The sequence below is a fragment of the Diabrotica undecimpunctata genome, chromosome 3 (genome assembly GCF_040954645.1).
Source record: "Diabrotica undecimpunctata isolate CICGRU chromosome 3, icDiaUnde3, whole genome shotgun sequence".
NCBI lineage: Eukaryota > Metazoa > Arthropoda > Insecta > Coleoptera > Chrysomelidae > Diabrotica > Diabrotica undecimpunctata.
This window is the reverse complement of record NC_092805.1, coordinates 160,466,078-160,487,762: the sequence shown is the minus strand read 5'-3', so window position 1 is coordinate 160,487,762 and position 21,685 is coordinate 160,466,078. Positions and strand designations below refer to the sequence as shown.

The 21,685-nt window shown below is 34.3% G+C and overlaps 1 protein-coding gene across 1 annotated transcript; it reads right to left on the bottom strand.

The window, feature by feature from the left end:
• Positions 1-4,556: 4,556 nt before the first annotated feature.
• Ccdc85 (coiled-coil domain-containing protein 85) lies at positions 4,557-14,753 on the bottom strand. The gene is made up of 8 exons (XM_072527371.1): positions 14,159-14,753; positions 11,130-11,392; positions 10,476-10,583; positions 9,551-9,731; positions 9,206-9,403; positions 7,259-7,363; positions 5,581-5,786; positions 4,557-4,787 (listed from the first exon to the last, which is right to left on the bottom strand). Exons 1-8 carry the CDS (start codon positions 14,361-14,363, stop codon positions 4,743-4,745), a joined length of 1,311 nt encoding a protein of 436 aa, XP_072383472.1. The 5' UTR covers positions 14,364-14,753; the 3' UTR covers positions 4,557-4,742.
• Positions 14,754-21,685: the final 6,932 nt, after the last annotated feature.

Here is a 21,685-nt window from a genome sequence, read left to right as displayed (position 1 = left end):
TGAACAACCTAATACATATCAAGGTTAGGAGCGATAATACCCAACATTTTGATACAAAAAGCGATGCAGAACAAAGAAGCCTACGATGTTACGGTCGACCTAATTATGCAAATAATAAAGAAAAAGGAGAAGGTCGAAATAACAAGGCAGGAACAGGGTTGTAGAGTAACTATTTAATATGTTTATTTAAAAAATTCCCTAATCAGCGCATCACCTCTCTAGCCGAGGGCTGGTGAAGGCAATTAAATTGTATGACTTTTTCGTCTGGGTATGTATCGTAATATTAATATTTGGGTTATGTAGATATAGTCAGTCGAATTGTACCAATTATGGTCTTACAGCCCGGCTGCACGACGGAATAGACGGCACCGTTACAGCCAGATCCATATTTATATTACGTACGATGTTTATACGATCTCGTGTACCTCTTTTTTTTACATTAAACCCTTGTCAGCATAGGCGTGGTAGTAACGGGTACCGTGAAATCTACTCTAACCTTCGAGGGTCCAAAAATTAGGATCGTTATTCAAGAAACACGAACACAAAGTTTCGTACTCGTTACAAAGGATTTAATATTTTATTGTATGTACATATAGAATTACATTTTATCAACAAGTTTCGTTTTTTATTAGATTTAAATTTAACGAGTGTATAATAGTACAAAATATCATTGTTGAAAGTATATGGTAGGAGGTAGATAGGACGCGATTTCAGGGGGTTAGAACGCGTAGCATACACGCCTATGCTTACACCATCTCATATTTTTGTTTTTTTACAATACTGCCTCTGCATGTTATTTTAAATGGTTCTTATTACTTTTAGGTAAGAATTTGTTTTCTAGTTTATCTCTCGAATTTCCAGACTGCACAATATATCCAAATTCACCTATTGAACTCATTCAGGGTTGCCTTGCCTGGAGAAGTGGTGGTTTTAGTTGGTAGGTGACTGGTCAGGGGAGCATGTGACGTATATAATCCATACTCTGGATGCTCTGCCCTAGCATGCGATTCTTTCTACTAGAGACATCTTCCCTAGTCCGTTTAGAACTATTCCATTCCAGTTAAAAAAAAGTTCAGTAAAAGACTAAAGAGCTAAAAATCCTTTTTCTTTTTTAAACATAGTGGTGTATTTCAATTTCAATCTGTGAATTTCTTTTAAAGTTCTAAAAATAGACAACTGGTAGACGTGGGATTTTTTTTTGGCTGGACTAACTACAAAAACTAGTGGTTGATATGTTCTTTATATTATAAGCCTTCCTAGTTTCATGGGCCTATTGATGGAGTATAAATTGTACACTCCGAAAGCGGTCGCAGAAACATACCTTCATTTAAGACTTAATACACTTAGAAGATTGTGAGTAGAGACTTTTCTTTCAACATTGTTGCTATAATTATCCTAAAGAATCATAAAGGTATGCTCCCAATATCCTAACAGGTTAGGACTTATTAAAATTTGTTCCACTAACAAAGATTAGAGAATATTATAGTTTTTGAAGCGAATGCTCTATAATGGTGCTGTATTAATTTTTCTCTATAGTAAAATACTGAGGCGAGCATCACTGAAGTAGCGCCACAAAATAGCGTTTTTCGTGATGCTACTTCTACTAGTCCGTTATACAACATGTAAACGTTTTATGTAATGCTTAAACATTTTTCAGAGTTATTGTATGGAGATACAAGCATACAATTCTGTTAAATTTCTAAAAAACGATATTCTGCATCGTCTTGGTTTATTTTTTGTTGAAAGTTTTTGTAAGTTTTTAACAAAATTTTTTGATGAATGTAGATATAACTATTGTAAAGCACCGTTCCATTTTTACGTAATTTCAATAACAAATAAAATTATAAAATAGCTTCCAAAGATTAATAGGTTAAAAACTTCTTGATAATTTATGTAAAAAATTGTATGCTTGGCAACAACGCGGGAACAAGGTTCAAACAAAACTTTATACATCTACCAACAGGTGACGTCCGGGTCAAATAAAATAATTAGATTTGAATGTAATGTAAATAAAATGTTTATAATTTTATAAACTATGTATTAAATTAACAATCCCTTCAAGGAAAAGAAAAGGTATAAGAGGAAAATAATATATGCTGATTGTTGAGTAGTTCTTCGTTATCATCATCATAAGTGGCTCAACAATCCGTTGTGGATCTTGGCCTGCTCACAAAGAAGTCGCCACTCCTGTCGATTCCTGGCAACTTCCCTCCATCTTCTAACCCTTAGAATATTATTATGTAGGTCTTCTTCCACATCATTAATCCATCTCATTCGTGGTCGTCCTCTGCTTCTTGTGCCCTCTGGTTTTGAAAATGTTAATCTCTTCGTTCATTCGTGATCTGACATCCTGGCAATGTGTCCAGCCCATCTAAGTCTCTGCACTTTAACGAATTTCACAATATCTGGATCGGTGTATAACTGATATAATTCAAAGTTGTATCTTCGACGCCATAGCGCATTTTCATTTACTACCCCAAAAATCTTTCTAAGAATTTTTCTCTCAAAAATACCAAGAAGTATTTCATCATTTTGAGATAAGGTCCACGTTTCAGCCCCATATATTAAAACCGGTCTTATTAAGGTCTTGTATATATTAAGCTTTACTGCACGTTTTATATTTTTATTTTTTAAATGTTTCTGGAGACCGTGAACAGTTCTGTTTGCTATTGCTATGCGTCTTTTTATTTCGTCGCTTGTCGTGTTTATTGCGTTTACTAGCGATCCGAGATATGTAAAGTCTTTGACTTGCTCAAAGGTATGGTTGTTAATTTGAATTCTCTGTTGGATATTTCGAGTGTTTTTAGAAACCAACATATATTTGGTTTTTTCCTCGTTTACCACAAGTCCTAATTCACTTGCTGCGCCCGAAAGTCTTGTAAAACACTGCACCATGTCTCTCATACTTCTGCCTACTATAACTATATCGTCAGCGAATGTGAGAATTTGCGTCGATCTATTAAAAATAGTTCCATTCATTCTAATATTTAATTGTCTGATTGCCTTATCCAAGGCAATATTAAAGAGGAGACACGCCTACGCGTCCCCCTGTCTTAGTTCATTATGAATGTCAAAGAACGTAGAGTTTTTCGTTATACCAAAAGGAAATAACCAATGTACCAAGTTTCAAGATTTTATGCATTTTTCATCAAGAGAGATATGAGAAGAGAACCTATTGACCTCAAACTTAATCGGGTTTTTCCTTGCGTTAGGATTTTTCATTCAAAACAGATTTATTCAACCTAAACTCAATAGGGATCTTCCTGTCATTAATAGGAAACTATATAAAAAGTTTTAATCTCTAGGACTTTTCCTTCAAGAAAAAAAAAGCATATGAATATGAGAAAGCGAAGAACGCAGCGGAATAATTTTAAATTATAATATATGAGCGTATTCTTCTGTTAGTTTGGCAACGTTGGTGAAGAGTCGATAATTGTTTTGTTTTTCGACTGCAAAATCCCCGAAAATCGTGATTTGTGATGCCAAAGCCTGCTCTATAAGTCAGTTCGCTATTGCCAGTCCGAAATGTCTAGTGAATTTAGTAATTATTTTTTTGTCAAGTTAGTTAATTTTTGACAGCTAGAAGTGACTGGAAATTACTATACAACCGCACACGTGCTTACGGCCAATATTTATAGTAAACAAACCTAAATAAAATAGAATTCTGCGAATTACCGACAATCAATATTGATTTATTTGCGCCATATAATGTATTATATGGTGCAAATAACAAATAATAAACTTATTTAGTGTACAAAATAAAAATATTTTGAGGAAATAAATTCCACAAAATTAAGCAGTCCCAGTCAATCAGAAAAGGTCTTACGGCATACTTAATTGTTGTTGACGATTTACTATTGGTTTTATTATCTTGCAAAATAAGTATACTTCCCTATGGAAAGAGGATTTAGCAAAGCAAATACATGATACTACAACAAACAAAACAGATATTAGTTTGCGTGTAATTTAACTTGCTCATCTAAAAATATTAGCTCTTAAAGAACATTTATCATTTTTATTAAAAAAACTTACCAGTGTATTAGTTGATGGAACAATTTGGCTATCCATAATAATAAAATTCAAAATATAAACTAAATAGAACTAACAAACAATGAAACAACGATAGAACTATATTTAATAAAATAAACAGCGTGATTAATACAAATATTTACTATAGGTAATATGTTAAATTAACTGAAATATATTTTTCAAATATATACTACCCAAAATTTGATGGGTTTAGTATACACTTCCACTATTTGTAATAATTCTTTTTTTTTCAATATATCTATAATAAAAGTTTATTTAAGCTGTTAAAACTGTGAAATAGGAACTTTTGTGTTGTAGGTTTCCAGCTATGAATCTGTCAAAATATGTCCGAGCTGAGCGAATGGATCTTACACGATTTTTTGATGGCTCTATATTATTAATCATAGTTTTGTTTATAGGATATTATTATAATGGATCCGAAATCCGTACAAATGCGGAAATCAAATCTGTCCACTTCTGGGATGGTCCTAGGGCAGTGCAATATTTTACATATTAAAAAAAACCAGTTAAATCCAAAGAATTTATTTGTAAATATAAAATTTGTTTTATAAATAAAAAACTTACTTAATATCTTAAATAAAGGCAATAAATAAAATATTTATATTTTCTTGCACTATAAATCATCTCCAGCCATACGCAATAACTTCTTTTCAAGTTAAGAATCGGCAAGATTTTCTCTTGAATGTCACAATTTAACGTCTCGTTGTATTTGGATCTTCTAATTTTCTCCACACCACCTAAAATGTTAGATTTATACTATTAGTTGAACACGTTTACAGTTTAGTTTATTTACTATAAAGAGCAAGCAAGCAAGTAATATAAATGAACCCAGCCTGTGAGACTTGCACATCCCTAAAATTACGTTTGGGTTTTACAATTCATTGGGACGAGTGGGGTTCTTCTTCTTAGGGTGCCTGTCCGTTACGAATGTTGGCGATTCGTATGGCGTGTTGAGGTATTTCTATACCATGCTCTCAGGTTAGCAAGCTAGGATATTCTTCTTTGTCCTGGGGCTCTTTTTCCTTCAATTTTACCTTGCAAAATGCATTGGAGTAGCTCATATCTGCCTTGATTTCTCATTATATGTCCCTATGTCCCAAGTACTGCAGCTTACGGCCCTTCATGATTGGGATCCTCCATCTGGATTCTCCACCCGCCCTCCCCCCATTAGCACGCTGATGTGCTATGAAGGCTTCAAGCGTTAAAATGCTTGTCATGTAGAAGTCAGGGCTACAAGGACTCCCGCATGATATCCTACTCCGAACTATGCGTGAGGCCCTATAGTTCAGTTATCATCTCTACTGACTTATCATCAAACTATGAGGAAGCTTATAGTTCCTTCAGCTTATAATACAAGGAAAGATAATTGGACGAAGAAGCGTCCAAATATAATTGAAGAAGCAATTGTACAAGTAATAAAAATTTTAAATAACTAATGTATAAAAATCAAAAAATCAAAATCAAATAGTGCAATATTCAAAGTTTAAATTTAATAAAGTTTAAATACATGACAAATATAGTAATACTTACATTACACATTTCCCTAACGAGTGCCTTCTCTCCGTCGTCCATATCTTGTGAAGTAGTATCCGACATGGTTTCAACTCCCAATTCGTGACTTTCTCGTTCCAACTGTTCTCTTACTTCAAGAACTTGAAGAGCTCGAACGACTGCTTCTGGTCTTCCTGTTAACATGCCTCCTCCTAAGTCTTGAGGGGCCGCTAAGCTAGGATCGCCTAACATTATAAAACATATTTTAAAATTTAATTCTTACCAAAGAGACGAATAAAAAAACTCAAATCATAAAATGTACACAAATAAAAAAGGTCAAGGAAAAGATAACAGTAAAACAGTAATAATTCTATCATCATTCTGGCTTCACAACTGTATGTGGGTGCTAGCCCTCTGAAGAATTTTCCTCATCGCCTTCCTCTGCGACGCATGTACTCATTTGTCTAACTAACTATCCTTTAATAAAGTCGTCCCTGGAACGCACTTTAAAACTACGAACAATACCTCTTTTAGTCCTATTACTTTAAAATGTATATTATTTGTTTGAGTCGTCATTAAAAATGAGGCAAACAGAATTAAACTATTAGAAGAATTTTTCTATTTTGGACTAACAAAATAATTTGTTTAATTTTGGGACTGTGGTAATTTTCTTTTTCTTCTAATGGCACTACAACTCTTTGTGGGTCTTGGCCTGCTTAACAACGTTCTTCCATTCTGCGTTATTGGATACTTTTCTTCGTCACTGCCTGATGTGGTAATAGAAACTTCAAATTTAAAGTACTCTTAATTAAAATTGTGATTTATTCCTATAAAATATAATAGTTAATACAAAAATGTCAGAAGAGAATAGTTTCAGAACCATAATTTTAATATACTTAACATTAAAGATATGTGTTACAGCCTTTGTAATAACATATCGATAAAACATATTTCTTTCTTAATACTGCTCTGTATATATTTCTTTCTTGACAAACTCAATCCAGCTCTTTACTATATTTCCCTTTATTATATTTGCTAAACACGCAAAAAAGGTCGAGTTTTTTGCTAAATATCTTTAACTTTTTAATGCGTATTATGTGAAAAGTTATTTCTGGTGCCAATTACCAATACAAAAAAAATTAATCCAATCTGCATAAATTAGTCCCTTTTTTATTTACATAATACCCGAATTTAGGTATCAATGATTTAGGTCAAATTTATTTCTTCGTTATACGAAATAATTTAAACCAGACACCTGTATTTTTAATCATTCTATTTTTACTAAAAGGTTTCTTAATAGTCGATCATATAAATCATTTTATTGCTTTGAATTTGCTAATTAGAAAGCCATAAAAAGGTCTTTAATTTCCCTCGACGCTCTATATTCTCTCTCTAGTCCGCAATCGGATAACACATCACGTGATACGTAAAATTACATATCTCGCCTTAGTGTACTTTTCGCTTCCACTACTTACTTATTAAATGCACCTGCTTCGACGATGATTAATTAATCAGAGTATTTCAAAATCAACCACTTACAAGTATGGTTCTCGTCTTATGTTGAGGAAAGGTGTTCATCTATAATAATATGAATTCAGCAGTTGCCGTGATGTTACTAAATACTTTTGAGAAATTTTCGAAAGCCATTATTCAAAGCTAAGTTTAAACTATTTACTTGGTTGTGGTCAATTTTATAGAAAAAAAATGTATTACTCACCTGTCGTCGTTGCTATTTGGTTGATCTTGTGAGTCAATGCTCTTTTGTCTTCCTCCAATTGCTTAACTCGTTGTTCCAAGCTTCTGACATATTGCATTATTTGATCTACAAAAAATTCGAAGTGAAAAATACAGCCTGCCGTGGCAAAGTAGACATAAGAGATAAATAATTTTCATTAAATACTATGTGTTGTTTGACATCAAGCTAGTCAGGAACAGAAAATGGTCTGTGCTTGTAGAACGCATCCCAAATACCTCAGGGAAAAACTCTCTCTCACTCTCTCTCTGATCCCCGGCCTTGTTATCTGCTAGCTCTCGAGCTAAACACTTTCGGGCCTGTGCTACTCTCAAAGAGGAACGACCAGAAGGGAAACTGAACTCCAGAAAAATTGAGGACAAAGACAATTCTCTCCATTTACCATCCCACAGGAACCTGCAATCTACCTCAAATTTGCATAGAGTGACTGAGGGCGATGAATCCCCGCTGATGGTTGAAAGCTATATGGCGTCCAACGTAGGGAAAAACCCCAACAACCCGAACTTCCTACGCTACTAGTAGCCCTGATGCAAACGGTGACAGCACTTACAATGGCTCAAACCAAACACAAACAACCACAGCAAGAACCAGAGACACCCATTATGACATCAAAATGACGACCCACATCCCCTAAGTTTACGTGTAAACAATCAGAGAGCCAAGAAATCGCAACTAACCACCTCACAGACATAGGAATCGACGGAAAGTACTAGACAGCCTTTTAAAAAAATACCTTAGCGGACGAAGCAGCCACATGGAACGAAAACCATGCTTTACCGACGATAAACTACTAGATTTTCTTCAGTCAGCTCATTGACTACTTCAGTTACCCGTACAGAATAATAAAGCTCATCACCAAGTTGTACGGGTAATGGCGAAGAAGGGAACCAGTTGCTGAATTCATGACAAAGAAGATGGCTCTCTTCAGACATCTCCAAAACCACCGAGGATCAATGCTGCAGAACAATTATAGACGTAACTAAAAAGCCACCTATGAATCTCAGCGTCCTAAGTCGAGGAGGACTTACGACGCATCTGCGAGGCGAGGACATCGAAAATTACAAAAAATACCAACGTCTAGACCATCCGCAGAGCAGACCTAGTCCCAGAGCATCAGAGACGATCTTCTGCAATGCAACGCCTCAACCCACCTTTCGAAAATTGCGTCAGAAGGGAACGCAAAACAGATCATAGCCTTAGTAAGACTAATTCGAAGGAAAAACATCCAAGGTAGTCCAACCATGGTCCGGCTAGCATGTGAAGGCCACCCGTCCCGCAGTTTAGGGACGACAGAAGTAAAAATCACCTTCAGCAACAACTTCCAGAGCACAGTCTAATGCATAGTAGTGGAGCAGCTCAATTTAGACATAGTGTTAGGCATGTTATGGCTGGAACAGGAAGAGGTCCTTGTAGACATCCCAAAAATGTCTACACGCAGGAATCCAAAGGCCCAAAACACTATATTGGAAAACTCCAACGCTAGCAGCGACCAACAGCAACAACTTGAAGTTACAAACAGAACAGGCCATAGACTTCTCCTTCCAAGCCAAGAAGATGATCTAAGAATACAAAAACCATAAAATTCATGACCATGAAAATCGATCTCAAGGATAACAAAACAATAAACGTGAGGCCCAAGAGAAGAAAAGGATAATGTTTAAAGTAGAAGAAATGTTATGCAGTGGTTATCACGTCCAGCAAATTTCCTTACAATAGTTCCAATAAACAAATTCTCTAGTCTACAATTATAAATGTGAATGACGTAGAAACCTTAATGTATTTTCTATATTTATCAATATATTCGTGTTTAATTGGAAAATAACGATTTATAGAAAATGTTAAATAATATTATATGGTTATTAAACGATAAAGTATGTTTCTTAATATTTTCAAAGGCATATCAAATCTTACCATTAAAAGTATTTCGCTGCCGTGCAAGGTTTTCGTGTAAGATTCTTTCTCTGCTTTCAGATCTTCTTTGAGGATTTGCTCCAGTACTAAACTGTTGGGGTACAGCAGGTTCGTCGGCATTTGTACTCGAACTTGATCCATCACCGTCGTCCCTCAGATTTCCTCCAGCATTATTTCCACAACTTGGACAGAGAGAACCTATAATAAAATTATTATCGCTTTTTGAAAAATGTAATATAAAAGAAACCCTAAACTCAGTTAATAAAATGCTATATTGTTATTTGCCATTCAGATGAAAAAACAGACAAATTAACAAAGGTCTATATTACAAAATGTACGGCTTACCATTTGCCCTTTCTTCGTCTAAATATAAGCACAACTCCTTCAGCTCCAAATTATCTTTAATCAATTCCTGTTGCTTATTATCCAATTCCCGGAGTTTAGTCTGATAAGCGGAAACTTCTTGTCTCATAACACTAGCTGTATATCGTCCGAATCGTTGCCATTCTCGAGCCAATTTTCGACCCTGACAAAAAAAAAAGCACATGTCAGTACACTGAGAAGTATGCACGCGTCTCTCCTTTATTGGGAATAAGGAATTTTAAATGATTTTCTTGTTACAAATAATTATTTGTGTTGTTAACCCAATTACTACAAAAACACACAACTTAACATAATCAAACCTCAGCAAAACAATATGTGCAAGACCCTGACCCAGTAATAGATGTAAATTGAACATTTTGTTCGATGAGAACGACTATATTTATAGTCTGACAAATATTAAATGAAATTAGTCATCCGAAATCACGCGCCATAAGTGGTGAAATGTAGCCGAAATCACGTGCCCATCAGAATTCTAGGAAATTTTGAATTAGATCATTGGCAACGCGTAAGAAAATATGTTTCCTTGCTGGTCACTTTACATTGTAACAATAGAATATTATATTTCTGCTTATAATAATAAAAATAACACACTAGATCTAGTTTATAAAATAAGTCTTCATTCATATTAATAATGTGTCAACTGAGTAGATGAGCGGAAGTCGATATACCTAAAGATGTAAAGTACTCAAATTCGTATATTCTTTTTATTTCAGAAGAGTATTCAATTATTTAGTCTGTTAATAGAAAGAGTACTAGCAACCGCAGATGATTCTTTGGTCTGCGTGTACATATTGTCTTCAAGAAACCTGCCAAAACGTGTTTATTTGGAGCAAGTTATACATTTAATAAGTCTATTTAATAACGGAATTAATCAAGAGATACAGACCTTTTGACGATCGTCATCCAAAAAACAGCAAAGATCTCGCAATTCTTGATTGTCATCTGCTAGATGTTGGTTTGCTTCTTTTAATGATCTCAGCTCTAGCAATATACCCTGCAGAAGGAAAAAAAATAAAAAATGACTATACCTACCAAATCAAAACCGTATATTTTAATAAAAATGCACTATGGGAGGTAAATTTCAAATGCTCTATTCAAAGTTTATTCCAAATTTGCTGTATTTTCGTCCATTACTCGTATACATAACACTCGTACTTTTTCCATTATTTACAACGCGTTAGAGCCATTCCCTTTTGATTGTTTGCCATTTATTTTGGCTTTAGCAGAAAAGTCATCTCTTGTGCTTAATATAAATAAATATTATTAAAAGACGCATTTAATGGCTCAGATTACAGATATTGATCAGATAAATATTTCTTAATATTAAGTAAGTGAATATAAACTACTAAAAGTGAAATTTCCCAAATACAGGGTGCGGTATTAGTGAGAGAAAGGCTAATTACTCATTTGTCATAAAAGATAAGAAAACAAAATTTTTAACTAAGTTTGACAGGGTGAAACTTTTTTTTAATTGAAAGGAACTATGGCGTCTTACTTTAATTATACGTAAGTATGCTATGAAAAACAAAATATAGCTTACCTGAAACTGTCTATTAGGGTCTATAAACCTTGGATCGTCAGGTTTTCGCACAAATTTCAACATTTCAGGTCTCAAAAATTCGTCGTCGTATCTAATGGGTTGTCGCTGCTGAGGTACTCTTAAATCTAGGTGAATTTGTTGAGCTCCAGATTCTTCAGGTAGACGTGGTCTTGGAGGAGGATTTTCGTGATGTATTTGTAGCTGTGTGGTCCGAACTTCATCCGGAAGTTGTCTCAAAGGTGGAGGATACTGGTGTATTCTTACTAAAAATTAACAAAGCGAAAATTTATATTATAGATTGATTGTAGTAAAGAGTTGCAGGGTTATGTAGCAGCTTCTGAATACCATGACCCATCGAGATCTTTTGTGGGTGACCCCTTTTTGTTTTGTGTAGTGCGTGTGTTAAATAAACGCCTTGTTACTAAGTAAAGTCGGCTTCGGTGTCTTTACAAAGCGTAGCTTATTATATCGGAATGACTTCTACGGAATTGTGGAACCTTGCTGTTCTGTGAGTGGCTGAGTAGCTGCTAGTGCCTGATTCTGATGGGATGGAATTGGTAGTGGAACTAAGGACGATTCACACAAAAGCGTGTGTGACAACAAAGTGTGTTTTAAGTACTGAGATATGAATTGCTGGTTAGTTACCAGTCTTTAATAGGAACCTCAGGAAACTGGCGACATCGGGTTGCAACTAGCCTTACTTCGAACACGCGGAGCTCCACTCGAGCGGACCAAATATTCGTCTAACTTCTCGTGGGAATAACATAAATTCCGGAGCAAAAAAAATAGCTGTAAGCTGAGAGGGCTCTGCTGCAGAGACTCCAACAGAAAAGGAGAAAACAGTTATGATAGCAGAAAGTCCAGATGGCTCTGCTGCAGAGGCCACAAGGCCAGCCAAAAAGAGTGCTGTTAGAATCACCCCTATTGAGGAGATGTCTATTGAGGTGTATCTGATGTGTGACAGATATGTCAGAATGGCCAGACTGCTGGGTGCCTCCAAAATGAGACTGAAGAAAATGGTGAAAAAAGACAAAATATCATTGAAGTTTAACAATGGGAGATTAAGGTTAACTTCAGGAAGCCCTAAACCTTACAAGTGTTGATGAGACGAAACAAAAGCTGAAAATGGCCAAATAAATAAAATAAATAAAGGAGAAGCCTGAAAAGAAACAGCCACAGTAGGATAATAGTACTCCGCACGCCAACATTAGAAAGAGACCATTATATGCTGGTGAGCAAGCAGACTGACATATTATATGATATGGTAACAGGTAGCTGGTGGGGAAATTGATTATTTGTCAGTGTGTTTTCAGCTGATTAGTGACGCAGTCAACAAAATGGAGATGGTAAGTTTTGTAAGGCAATCAAACGCCTTCTACTTATTGTTTTTCTTTAGGTTGAGAAGTCAGAAGCAGTGAAAATACTTTAGAAAATGTTAGTACTTATATCTCTATTTTATAGTTATCATTTGTATAAAGTAGCAACAACTTTTTAAACTTGTTTGTACCTCTTAAGATACAACACCCAAAAAATCTATGGGAAATCCAAATCTAACTTTCTTCACAGCTTCCTACGGTCCCATGTGGCAGTTTTGATAGAAAAAACAGATGTTCTACCTCCTCTACTAATACCTACTGAAACAATCGAACAACATGCAGCATATTACGCAAGCCATTGGAGAAAGCATGAGAAAACACTGTCCCAGAAATAAGAATGAAGAAAAACTTAGTACTGACACCAGGAATTTGATGAAACAAAGAAATGTTATTACAGAAAGAAATGATCCAAATGGAGAGCAAAAGAGAAAGATAAACAGAGAAGTCAAGAAAGCTATAAGAAAAGACTTAAGAAAGTACAATACATTAAAGATTGAACAAACCCTAGAAAATAATAAAGGCCTAAAAAGTCTATGAAGAAAACTAAATAATTAAAAAACTCAGATCATTAAATTAAAAAACAAAAAGAGTCTTTTACTAATATCCCATAATTTAAAATATTAGGTCAATCTTTACTAATTCAAAGTTTTCTATCTTCATTATCCTTTTTTACCTTGTGTATGTTTTTTTAGTTTGCATAATATACAATAGTTTCTCCCCATTATAAAGCAAATAAATATAATTTTTAAAACTTATCACATAGGTATCTCTTTTAAGTTGATAACCTTCTAATGTGAATGGTCTTTTTAGGTACTTTGGTACTTATTTTCCTATTGCTGCGTTTTATTAATTTGGGTGTTGTATGTTGTATTTAACAATTTTATCACAATATAATTGAAATCACTCTGTTTCCTTTCTTGAAGCTTGAAGGACATCAGCAAATTTGTGGTTAAAAATTAATTTAAAATTCTATTCTCCTTGATAAGTTTTTTAATTATTTTTTTTTAATTTTTCATTAAGTAAATATTCTCCTCTGTATTTAGGAGTTTATTTGGAATTTGGTTTTAACTAGAGTATTTCTTATTTGTTAGTTTTTAACCGCAATTTTAAAATTGTACATTCTTCATGACTTTTATGAGTTTTCTTATTACATTTATTAAGTTTCCTAAAAACAAACTTATTTTTGTATTATTCTTCTGCACTTTTTCTGTATTTTTATATCATTTTTCTTTGTAATTTTTTTCTATGGTTAAACCACAGTATGGTTTGGTATGGTTAAACCATGACATATTTGTCTAAATTCTTTTCAGTTTGAGTGCCTCTTGTACTGCTTCTATTTTTTTTTTTTTTTTTTTTCAGGGGATTAAATTAATACCTACATTATTCGTTTTTTATCGCTTCTCTACATATTGCCCCTGTTTAAGAACAACCTGCATAACTGAATAATGAAACCAAAACATATATTTTAAAAGTTCTACTGGATCAATAAAAAGAAATTCCTTGGCCAATTAAAATGTAATAAAATGTAATTATATTATTATATTAATCCATATATAACATTTTCTGATGATGAATACCTATTAATTAAAATAAATAAAAAAGAAAGTGAGAATATAACTAAAGAAATCTAAAAAATGAAAGTTGTTTACTTACCCTGAGGGTTTGGGAAAAATTTTGCGTGTGGGTCGTTTGGATATAACGATTTTACATTTTCCCCAATCTTTGGAGGTTTTTTGGTGGGTTCAGTAGGTGAGTTTTTCAAAATGCCCTGCCCAGTAGGCATAGGGGGTGGTTGATATCGAGGAGGTAAAACTGCAGGTTCCGCATTAGTTTTAACCCCTGCCTTTTTGTTGGACATTTTTTTTATGAAATGTTTATTAAGACACCATATTTACGAAGTTTTCAGTAACAAATCATCACGAATAAACAGAAACACATGTACACTAGCTTGGTCTTTAAACTATGTGGGTCAAACTTCGGTAGTAATTTCACTTCATATTGCTGCGTTTTGATTTCACTAACTAAAGTTTTAATTCCTTAGAAGAGAGTTTTCACAGACGCGCAAGTCAAAATTAAGTATGGTAAAAGGGAAACGCCAGTAGGTCGAATTTCAGATTTATTAAGTATGCTTAATATTCTCGTTGCAATAACACAAACATGGCTGAAAAATAACATTGCTTTGGCCTTCTACGAATGGTACCTACTCATGAGCTCAGTCACAGGCCCATTCCTATGAATTCTCCGTCAGCAATCAACAGGTAATTCAATCAGGTACGAATCGGCCCACAAAACACTCTTAAAAAATATTACTATTTCCTAGTTTAGTTAGTGTTTGCTCGAAAAATTAATAAATAATAGCTGTGACATTTAAGAAAGAACATTATTTAATTTAGATATTTTTGTTTCTCTTCCTCGTTAGTTTTAACTTGTCTGTATCTGGTTATATGTATCTATAGCCTATCTATAAATGCTGTAAAAAATTATTTATTTCCAGCATAACTATTTGAATTAAATTTACTACGTAATTAGCCATTAATTAAATTTTTTATATAGATATATAAGAATTTTTTAGAATATTTCGTTCAGATTTTAAGCAGTAGTAGTTCTGCAAGCCGTGATGGCCGTGACTGATGCAAGCTGTCGTAATTGAGGTTGGTGGATATGGAAAACAGAGCGATGGAGGAACGTTCCGTAATTCATTGCTTTTTCATTTGATGTAATCTGAAAGTTTAAATATTCCTCCTGATGGCGCCCTACCAGGAACACAAATCACAGCGACTTTCGTTTTCATAGGAGATGACACCCAATGACACCTATCATAGACAAAGAATATACACCTATCCTCTACTTTAACATTTATTGAAACTTTTTCAAGGCCGGAGCACAGAGTATTGACACACGAACAATAATATTTCAACAAGCGTATTTCAAATTTCAAGAGCGAGACGTATTGTTGAATGTGCATTTGGCATACTACAGCCAAATTTCGAATCCTGTGGAAATCCATCGAAACCTCAGCGGAGGTGTCAAATAAAATCATCAAGTGTGCATGTATTTTCCACAATACGATCATTGATACTGAAGGAATCAACAGTCGAGAGATTGGCGACGTTATTTATACATTACCAAGTGCCAGAAGTGGGGGAGAGACAATAGACCATACAACTGCTTTCGTCCGAGATGTTTTTAAGATTTATGTATGTAAAAATATAGTGTATAAAAGTACTTGTTCAAATTAAAAACAAGCCCCAGTATTGCTATGTTTATTAATTTAATCATTCTCACTAATTAACAGTTTAATTACTGAAGGTTGTCTTCGTCAATAGACGAAGATAAAAGTGCATTCTTGACTATGAGCTCTGTGTTTAAGAGCCATGACCTCACCCTAGAAATAAAAATAAGGCTCCTTAAATGTTACGTGTACTCAGTGCGTCTGTACGCAGTAGAAACGTGGACATTGAATGCGGAAACTTTATCAAAACTTCAGGCTTTTGAGCTATGGTTATACAGAAGGATCTTGAAGATACCATGGACAAGCAAAGTCACCAATAAAGAAGTACTGCGGAGGATGAACACAACCGCGGATTTGGTCAACATCGTGAAGGGCCGTAAGGTGTAGTATTTGGGACATATAATGAGAAATCAAGGCAGATACGAGCTACTCCAATGCATTTTGCAAGGTAAAATTTAAGGAAAAGGGGCCCCAGGACGAAGAAGAATATCCTGGCTTGCTAACCTAAGAACATGGTATAGAAAAACCTCAACACAGCTATTCCGTATAGCAATCAACAAAGTCATCATAGCCAGAAAGATCGCCAACGTTCAACGGGCGCAAGGACAGGCACCCTAAGAAGAAGTCTTTGTTAATGCAGCCACTTCATCCCAGTTTTAATCTAAAATGTTTAGATTGTGATGTTGGGAATGTTTCTGATCCCACAACGGTTTTCTTTGGAATACTTCCGCTATCGAGACATCGGGATTCATTTTTCGAAATAAGACTAGCGAGTGCGAGCGGAGAAGTCAAGCTGGTTTGGTTTCGCCACTTTGCTCTTTGCTCTTGGCTTGCATTCTTTCTTTGCTCCACTGTGAACGTACCCTTAGACCTTATGAAGCTGTTCTCTCTTTGTAAAAAAATGAGCCGTTACTGTATTATCTACTTACCTAGTGTCCTGTTCCCTTTGTTTAGATTTAAAAGGAATTTTACTATTGCTTAACATTTTTATAGAGTTCGGAATAGGGGGTAGTTTTCACCCTTAAAAAATACATTTTGAAGGGTTGAAATACTCAAAAATTATAAGTATATCAAACTATTATTATCTAAATCAACCGATATAAATATTATCCTCCTTAAGCCTTTTTTTGACGTGACAACGTCTTAAATTAGGTTGTGGCTCGGAGTCATTCATGAAAAAGTGTAACGCCCGCTCACGTCTGTTACGATGAGTCACCGAACGAGAGAGAGGCCCGCCGGACCGGCGAATGCCTTGCGTCTCTCTCCCACTCAAACATGATCGGTCCGCTGCGCGCGCAGCACTAGAGAATTAGGCGCGTTGAATCGGTGCGTGCTTGTGTCTCTGTCTTTCTCGAGCGTTCTTGGCGTTCAAGACACATTACAGCAGAAACACTTCCTTTCATTTCATATTTCTCCTATCATCGTCCTATCCTCAACAAAATCACTCAAATAGAAATTAGTTAAGTTTAAGTTTACATGTACAATGTTTTAGTAAACAAAATATATTTCTATAGTTAAAATTTGTGCAATTCTTATTTACATTCAATTCCTTGTTCCTATTGTGCAATTTAATAATATTCATATCAATAAATATTCTACCGAGAAAAAGACGTTGTCACGTAAAATCTTCGCCCGTAAAACCGACTTTACAGGCAACCGATTTTTTTTATAAATTTGAGCAATTATAGGTAGTTTTCCCCCTTAAAAATAATTTTTTAAAGGGTTTAAATAGTCAACAATTATAGTTAGAGTATCAGAGAATATTAATTATTTAATTCATCTCAACCAAATTTCACTCTTTTTAAGTTTTTTTTATAGATTTTGACAATAAGGCGTAGTTTTCGCTTGTGCCTTCAGGCACAATATAAATTTTGAAATTGAATCCCAAATTGTTATACAAATCGGTCTTTTCCGAAAAATTTGAGAGGTTTTGTCCTATTTCAAGCTTCGTTTTCTGGATTATTTAAGTAGGTGCTTCTTTTGTTTGGTATTTTGTATAGTATTACGCGTTATCTCTACGATTTTATTTTCGAATAGAACAATAAGCTAATTGGCTGTAATATGACCAAATTATAAAAACAAACAGCTTCCGAACAAAAAAACTTGCCTGGTTACCATACAAATAGTTTTTGTTCTCTTTTAGATAGTTCTCTTTTTATTTACCTTAATTTTAGCGAAACATTCAATTTGAATGAATCACCAGCACAGACGCCATTTTTCCTCCACTATAAATTTAGAATCTTTAAGTAGAATTGATCGAAATTTATATTAAAACAGTCTCATCAGTTATATCATAAAAATAAAGATTTGATGTAGAATAATTAAAATCATCTATTCAGACACATACATTTTCTGCTGGGACGGTCCTGCATACATTGAATGGTGGTGGATATACTGTTGATATTGAATTGAAAGCAAGAAATAGGAACGCAAAGAGCAGATTCTAAAGGCCATCACATCAAGCCATGTGGCATGTGGCTTTCTTCGCTGATAGAATGTGAATTTGATGCAATATATTTTCTTCAGTAATAAAGATAAATATCTGATGGATTCTCATGGGAACGCTTCTGATGCATGCAATATTACGTCGCTTTAAAAATTATACGTTTATACGGATGTAAAGCAGGAAGTTAGACATAATAAAAGAAGTTTTATCTTTTTAATTATTATCTTCCTTCTTCCGCATAAATGCCATATTTTAGTTCGTCTTAATTTTTTACAGAGGTCAACAAATACTGATCTGAACAAAACTAGCAAGTTCATAACGAGTTTCCTTTTATTCCTATGTATTGAACCCTCCAGAGGACGGGTGAGGCCTGTCAGGACTCGCCTAAATGAAAGTACAACGTAAACTTTGTAATTGTTTATTAATAAAATTGAATCCCTTTTCTACTAATAAAAACTTGACCACTATTAAAAGGAGAAATACTGAAATGATAGGTACGAGTTGTTTTGCAGCTGATTATGAAGGGTATAATCGAAGGAAAAAGAGGTCTTGGTAGACGACAAATATCGTCTCTGAAAAATATTCGCGAGTGGAACGGGTTAAACACACAGACGCTTTTATGAAAAGCAGAAGATAAAGACGAATTTGCAATGGTTATGGCCAACCTTCATTAGTGCAGTCGGCACTAGAATAAGAAGAAGAAAACTTTTATGCTCCATCTATAAAGGCTTGATAGAAAATTACCTCTGTAGTTCCCCTAAATTTAGTACGTATGTTTACATCGTACATTTAGCGTTTAGAAGCACACACAGACACATACAACAAAGTAAATCCCAACTCCAGTGAGCTTGGAGTGGAACTCATAAGATCCCGGGGTGAATTAGGATTCGAGTTTGTAAACAGCCACAAAATGCGCTTGAATTCGTTTGGAAGAGAGTTTCAGAGCTCCAAAGAGCTCTGAAACTCTCTTCGTAAAATTAGAATATATTTGGCGTAACACGAAGATCCATCCATTACAGACCTACCCGGTCTTAAAATATTTTTATATTCAGCAAGGGGTTCTTTCACGTATGAATTTGGAGGATATTCCGGGTCTAGAAAAGAGGAAATTGCTCATTGTTTTGCTAAATTATCAGTTTTCTCATTTCCCTGATCCTCAAAGACTTTCAAGAAAAGTTTTTGTAAAATGTGTTTAGTTGTATGGAATAGTAATGGTGACTAAAACCTAAATACCCACTGCACAGTTTAATGATAAATAATTCTTTAGCAATATACTGTGCCCATTGTATATGGAACAGGTAGGAGGAAAGGCAGCAGAACAGCAATCTTTAGCACAATACACGAAGGCGAGGCCGATGCCACCGAGATAGACAAGCGGGCCCCGGTCATCCCGAAGAGCAAAAACATTGTGTGTTTTAAATAAATAAAATTATCAACAATAAATAATAATTACCATTTAAATATTAAATATTTCACAGCGAAATATTGCGTCGGGCTCAAAATTATCAGTCGCGTCACTACTAGTAGTCCACTCGTCAAGGAGTTGACCCCTAACAATCATACGAACAAGCTGAATTTTACAGAGAATATTAAATTTAAAACCTCAAAAAACATGCAAAAAAGTTTAATACTTTTACCCCCGGGCTTCCCCCTAAAAACGCAAAAAAATCGAATTACCAAGAATCTGTACACCGTAGAAAAAAAGGTTTCAAATAAAAAATGTAGCTGAGATAATTCTAAACAAAAATGTTTATAAGCATTTTTTGTGTAGAATAAACCGTTCACTTAGAAACAACGCTTGAAGCGACCGTCGATTTTGCATGTCAGTTACGCGCGCGAAATCAAATTCGATATCTCTTGATCCAAATGTCCTATGAACAAAAATCAAGATGCGTTTTAAAGGAAAAGAGTGCAGCTTTCGTATGGCGTTTTTGTGTTTTGCCGAGAATAAACTCAGTTTTTATAAAGGTGTTAAGTAAATTAACGTGGCGCGAATTTTGCCATTTTTTACGATTCTCGTGAGATCAATAAAATTGATCACTTTCATTGACCAGTTGTAGTAAAATTTTTCATTTTTAGAGATCAGTCTTTAAAACTTTTAATCATGTCATCTATGACATGAAATTTCAGTTTTGAGTTGTGGTAACAAATATGAGGCATTTGAAATATGAATAAAAAACGTAGAATTTATTGTTTTACATTACAAACGATTACACGTCACGGGAAATGCATTCAAGAAGTCGGTTTTGTGTGTAGTTTACTGCAGTTTTGCTCTTTTGAAAAACGTACTAGTGTAATTGAAAAAAAAAAAGAAGTTTTAAATGGTTTAGATCATTTGTTGTGTGAAAATGTAAATCTAGCGTTTTTTAAGCATATTTCAAATGGCTCACATTTGTTGCCAACTCCCCTTAGATCGCCGAGCCTCGGTAAAATGTACCAGATGTACCGCCCTCTCTGCGGGCCTGTACGAAGGTGCTTTAAGTGATAAAAAAGCTCAAGAATCTGGAATAAACAAAAGCTGAAAAAAAAAGAAAGCAGGGAAATAAGAGAGCTAAATACGCGCTAAGAAAAATTGTAAAAAAAATTAGAGGTTCCGTGAATTGCTTTGTCCCGGGATAGCATTCAGGATATATAAGTATTTTTAAACATCTATCAGTGTTTTAATAATGATAAATAACTACTATTTTAACACAGTTACCTAAGTATTGTTAAAATAGTAATATTGACATGATAAAATTGAGCATATTAAAAACTATGTTCATTCAATCTCTATTTTATGTGAATATGTTTATCTCTATAGAATCATCATTTTTGAGATTCTGTTTTTGTTATTTCTGTTTTTGTGAGCTAGATATAGGTACACAACAACAGCAACGGTTATCACTATGGTTTATGAAATATTAGGATGTTATGATGAGCTATATAACACAAAAAAATCGTAAAAACATAAAAAATTAAAGAAAAGAAAAAATAACAACACAACAAAGGATAAGAGTCAAAAAAGTATGATGAACCTATAAAACAAAATAATTCCATAAATCTATATTTAGCTGCCTACCTTGAATTAATCAGTCAATCGTTCATTATAAGTATTAGTAGGTACAGAAAACATTAATCCTGAGTAGACAATTGTGTAGAAAATTGTTTATTTGCTAACTAAACACTACAAATAATATCTAGCAGTACTATTCATTCAGCCTAATCAATAGTAGCAGTGTTCTTGACTGTATGGATCCACTCCTAATGCCAAAAAATAAAAAAAAAAACAAAAAAAATTTAACAGTTTAATTAAAACAAGAGTTAATAAGTAGGTACGCTCTTAGGCGGTTTCTTTGATATAATAAATCTAAGGCCCTTAGCACGTGATAGCCTTTCACGTAATAAATACTATTATAATATAATATAATATTATACATAATCATATTATGATTCATTTGATCATGTACAATCTGTTTGGTGTGTGATAGCCCCGTTTGTGATACGCCTCTGACACGATTCCGTT

Bases quoted from the DNA above. Each gene is read 5' to 3' on its own strand.
- Ccdc85 (XM_072527371.1), bottom strand. From the start codon at position 14,363: ATGTCCAACAAAAAGGCAGGGGTTAAAACTAATGCGGAACCTGCAGTT. The intron at 9,404-9,550 runs GTAAGCCGTACA...ATTTTATTATAG, and splicing joins AGACGAAGAAAGGGCAAATG to GTTCTCTCTGTCCAAGTTGT. The intron at 5,787-7,258 runs GTGAGTAATACA...TTATAATGTTAG, and splicing joins CCAAATAGCAACGACGACAG to GCGATCCTAGCTTAGCGGCC.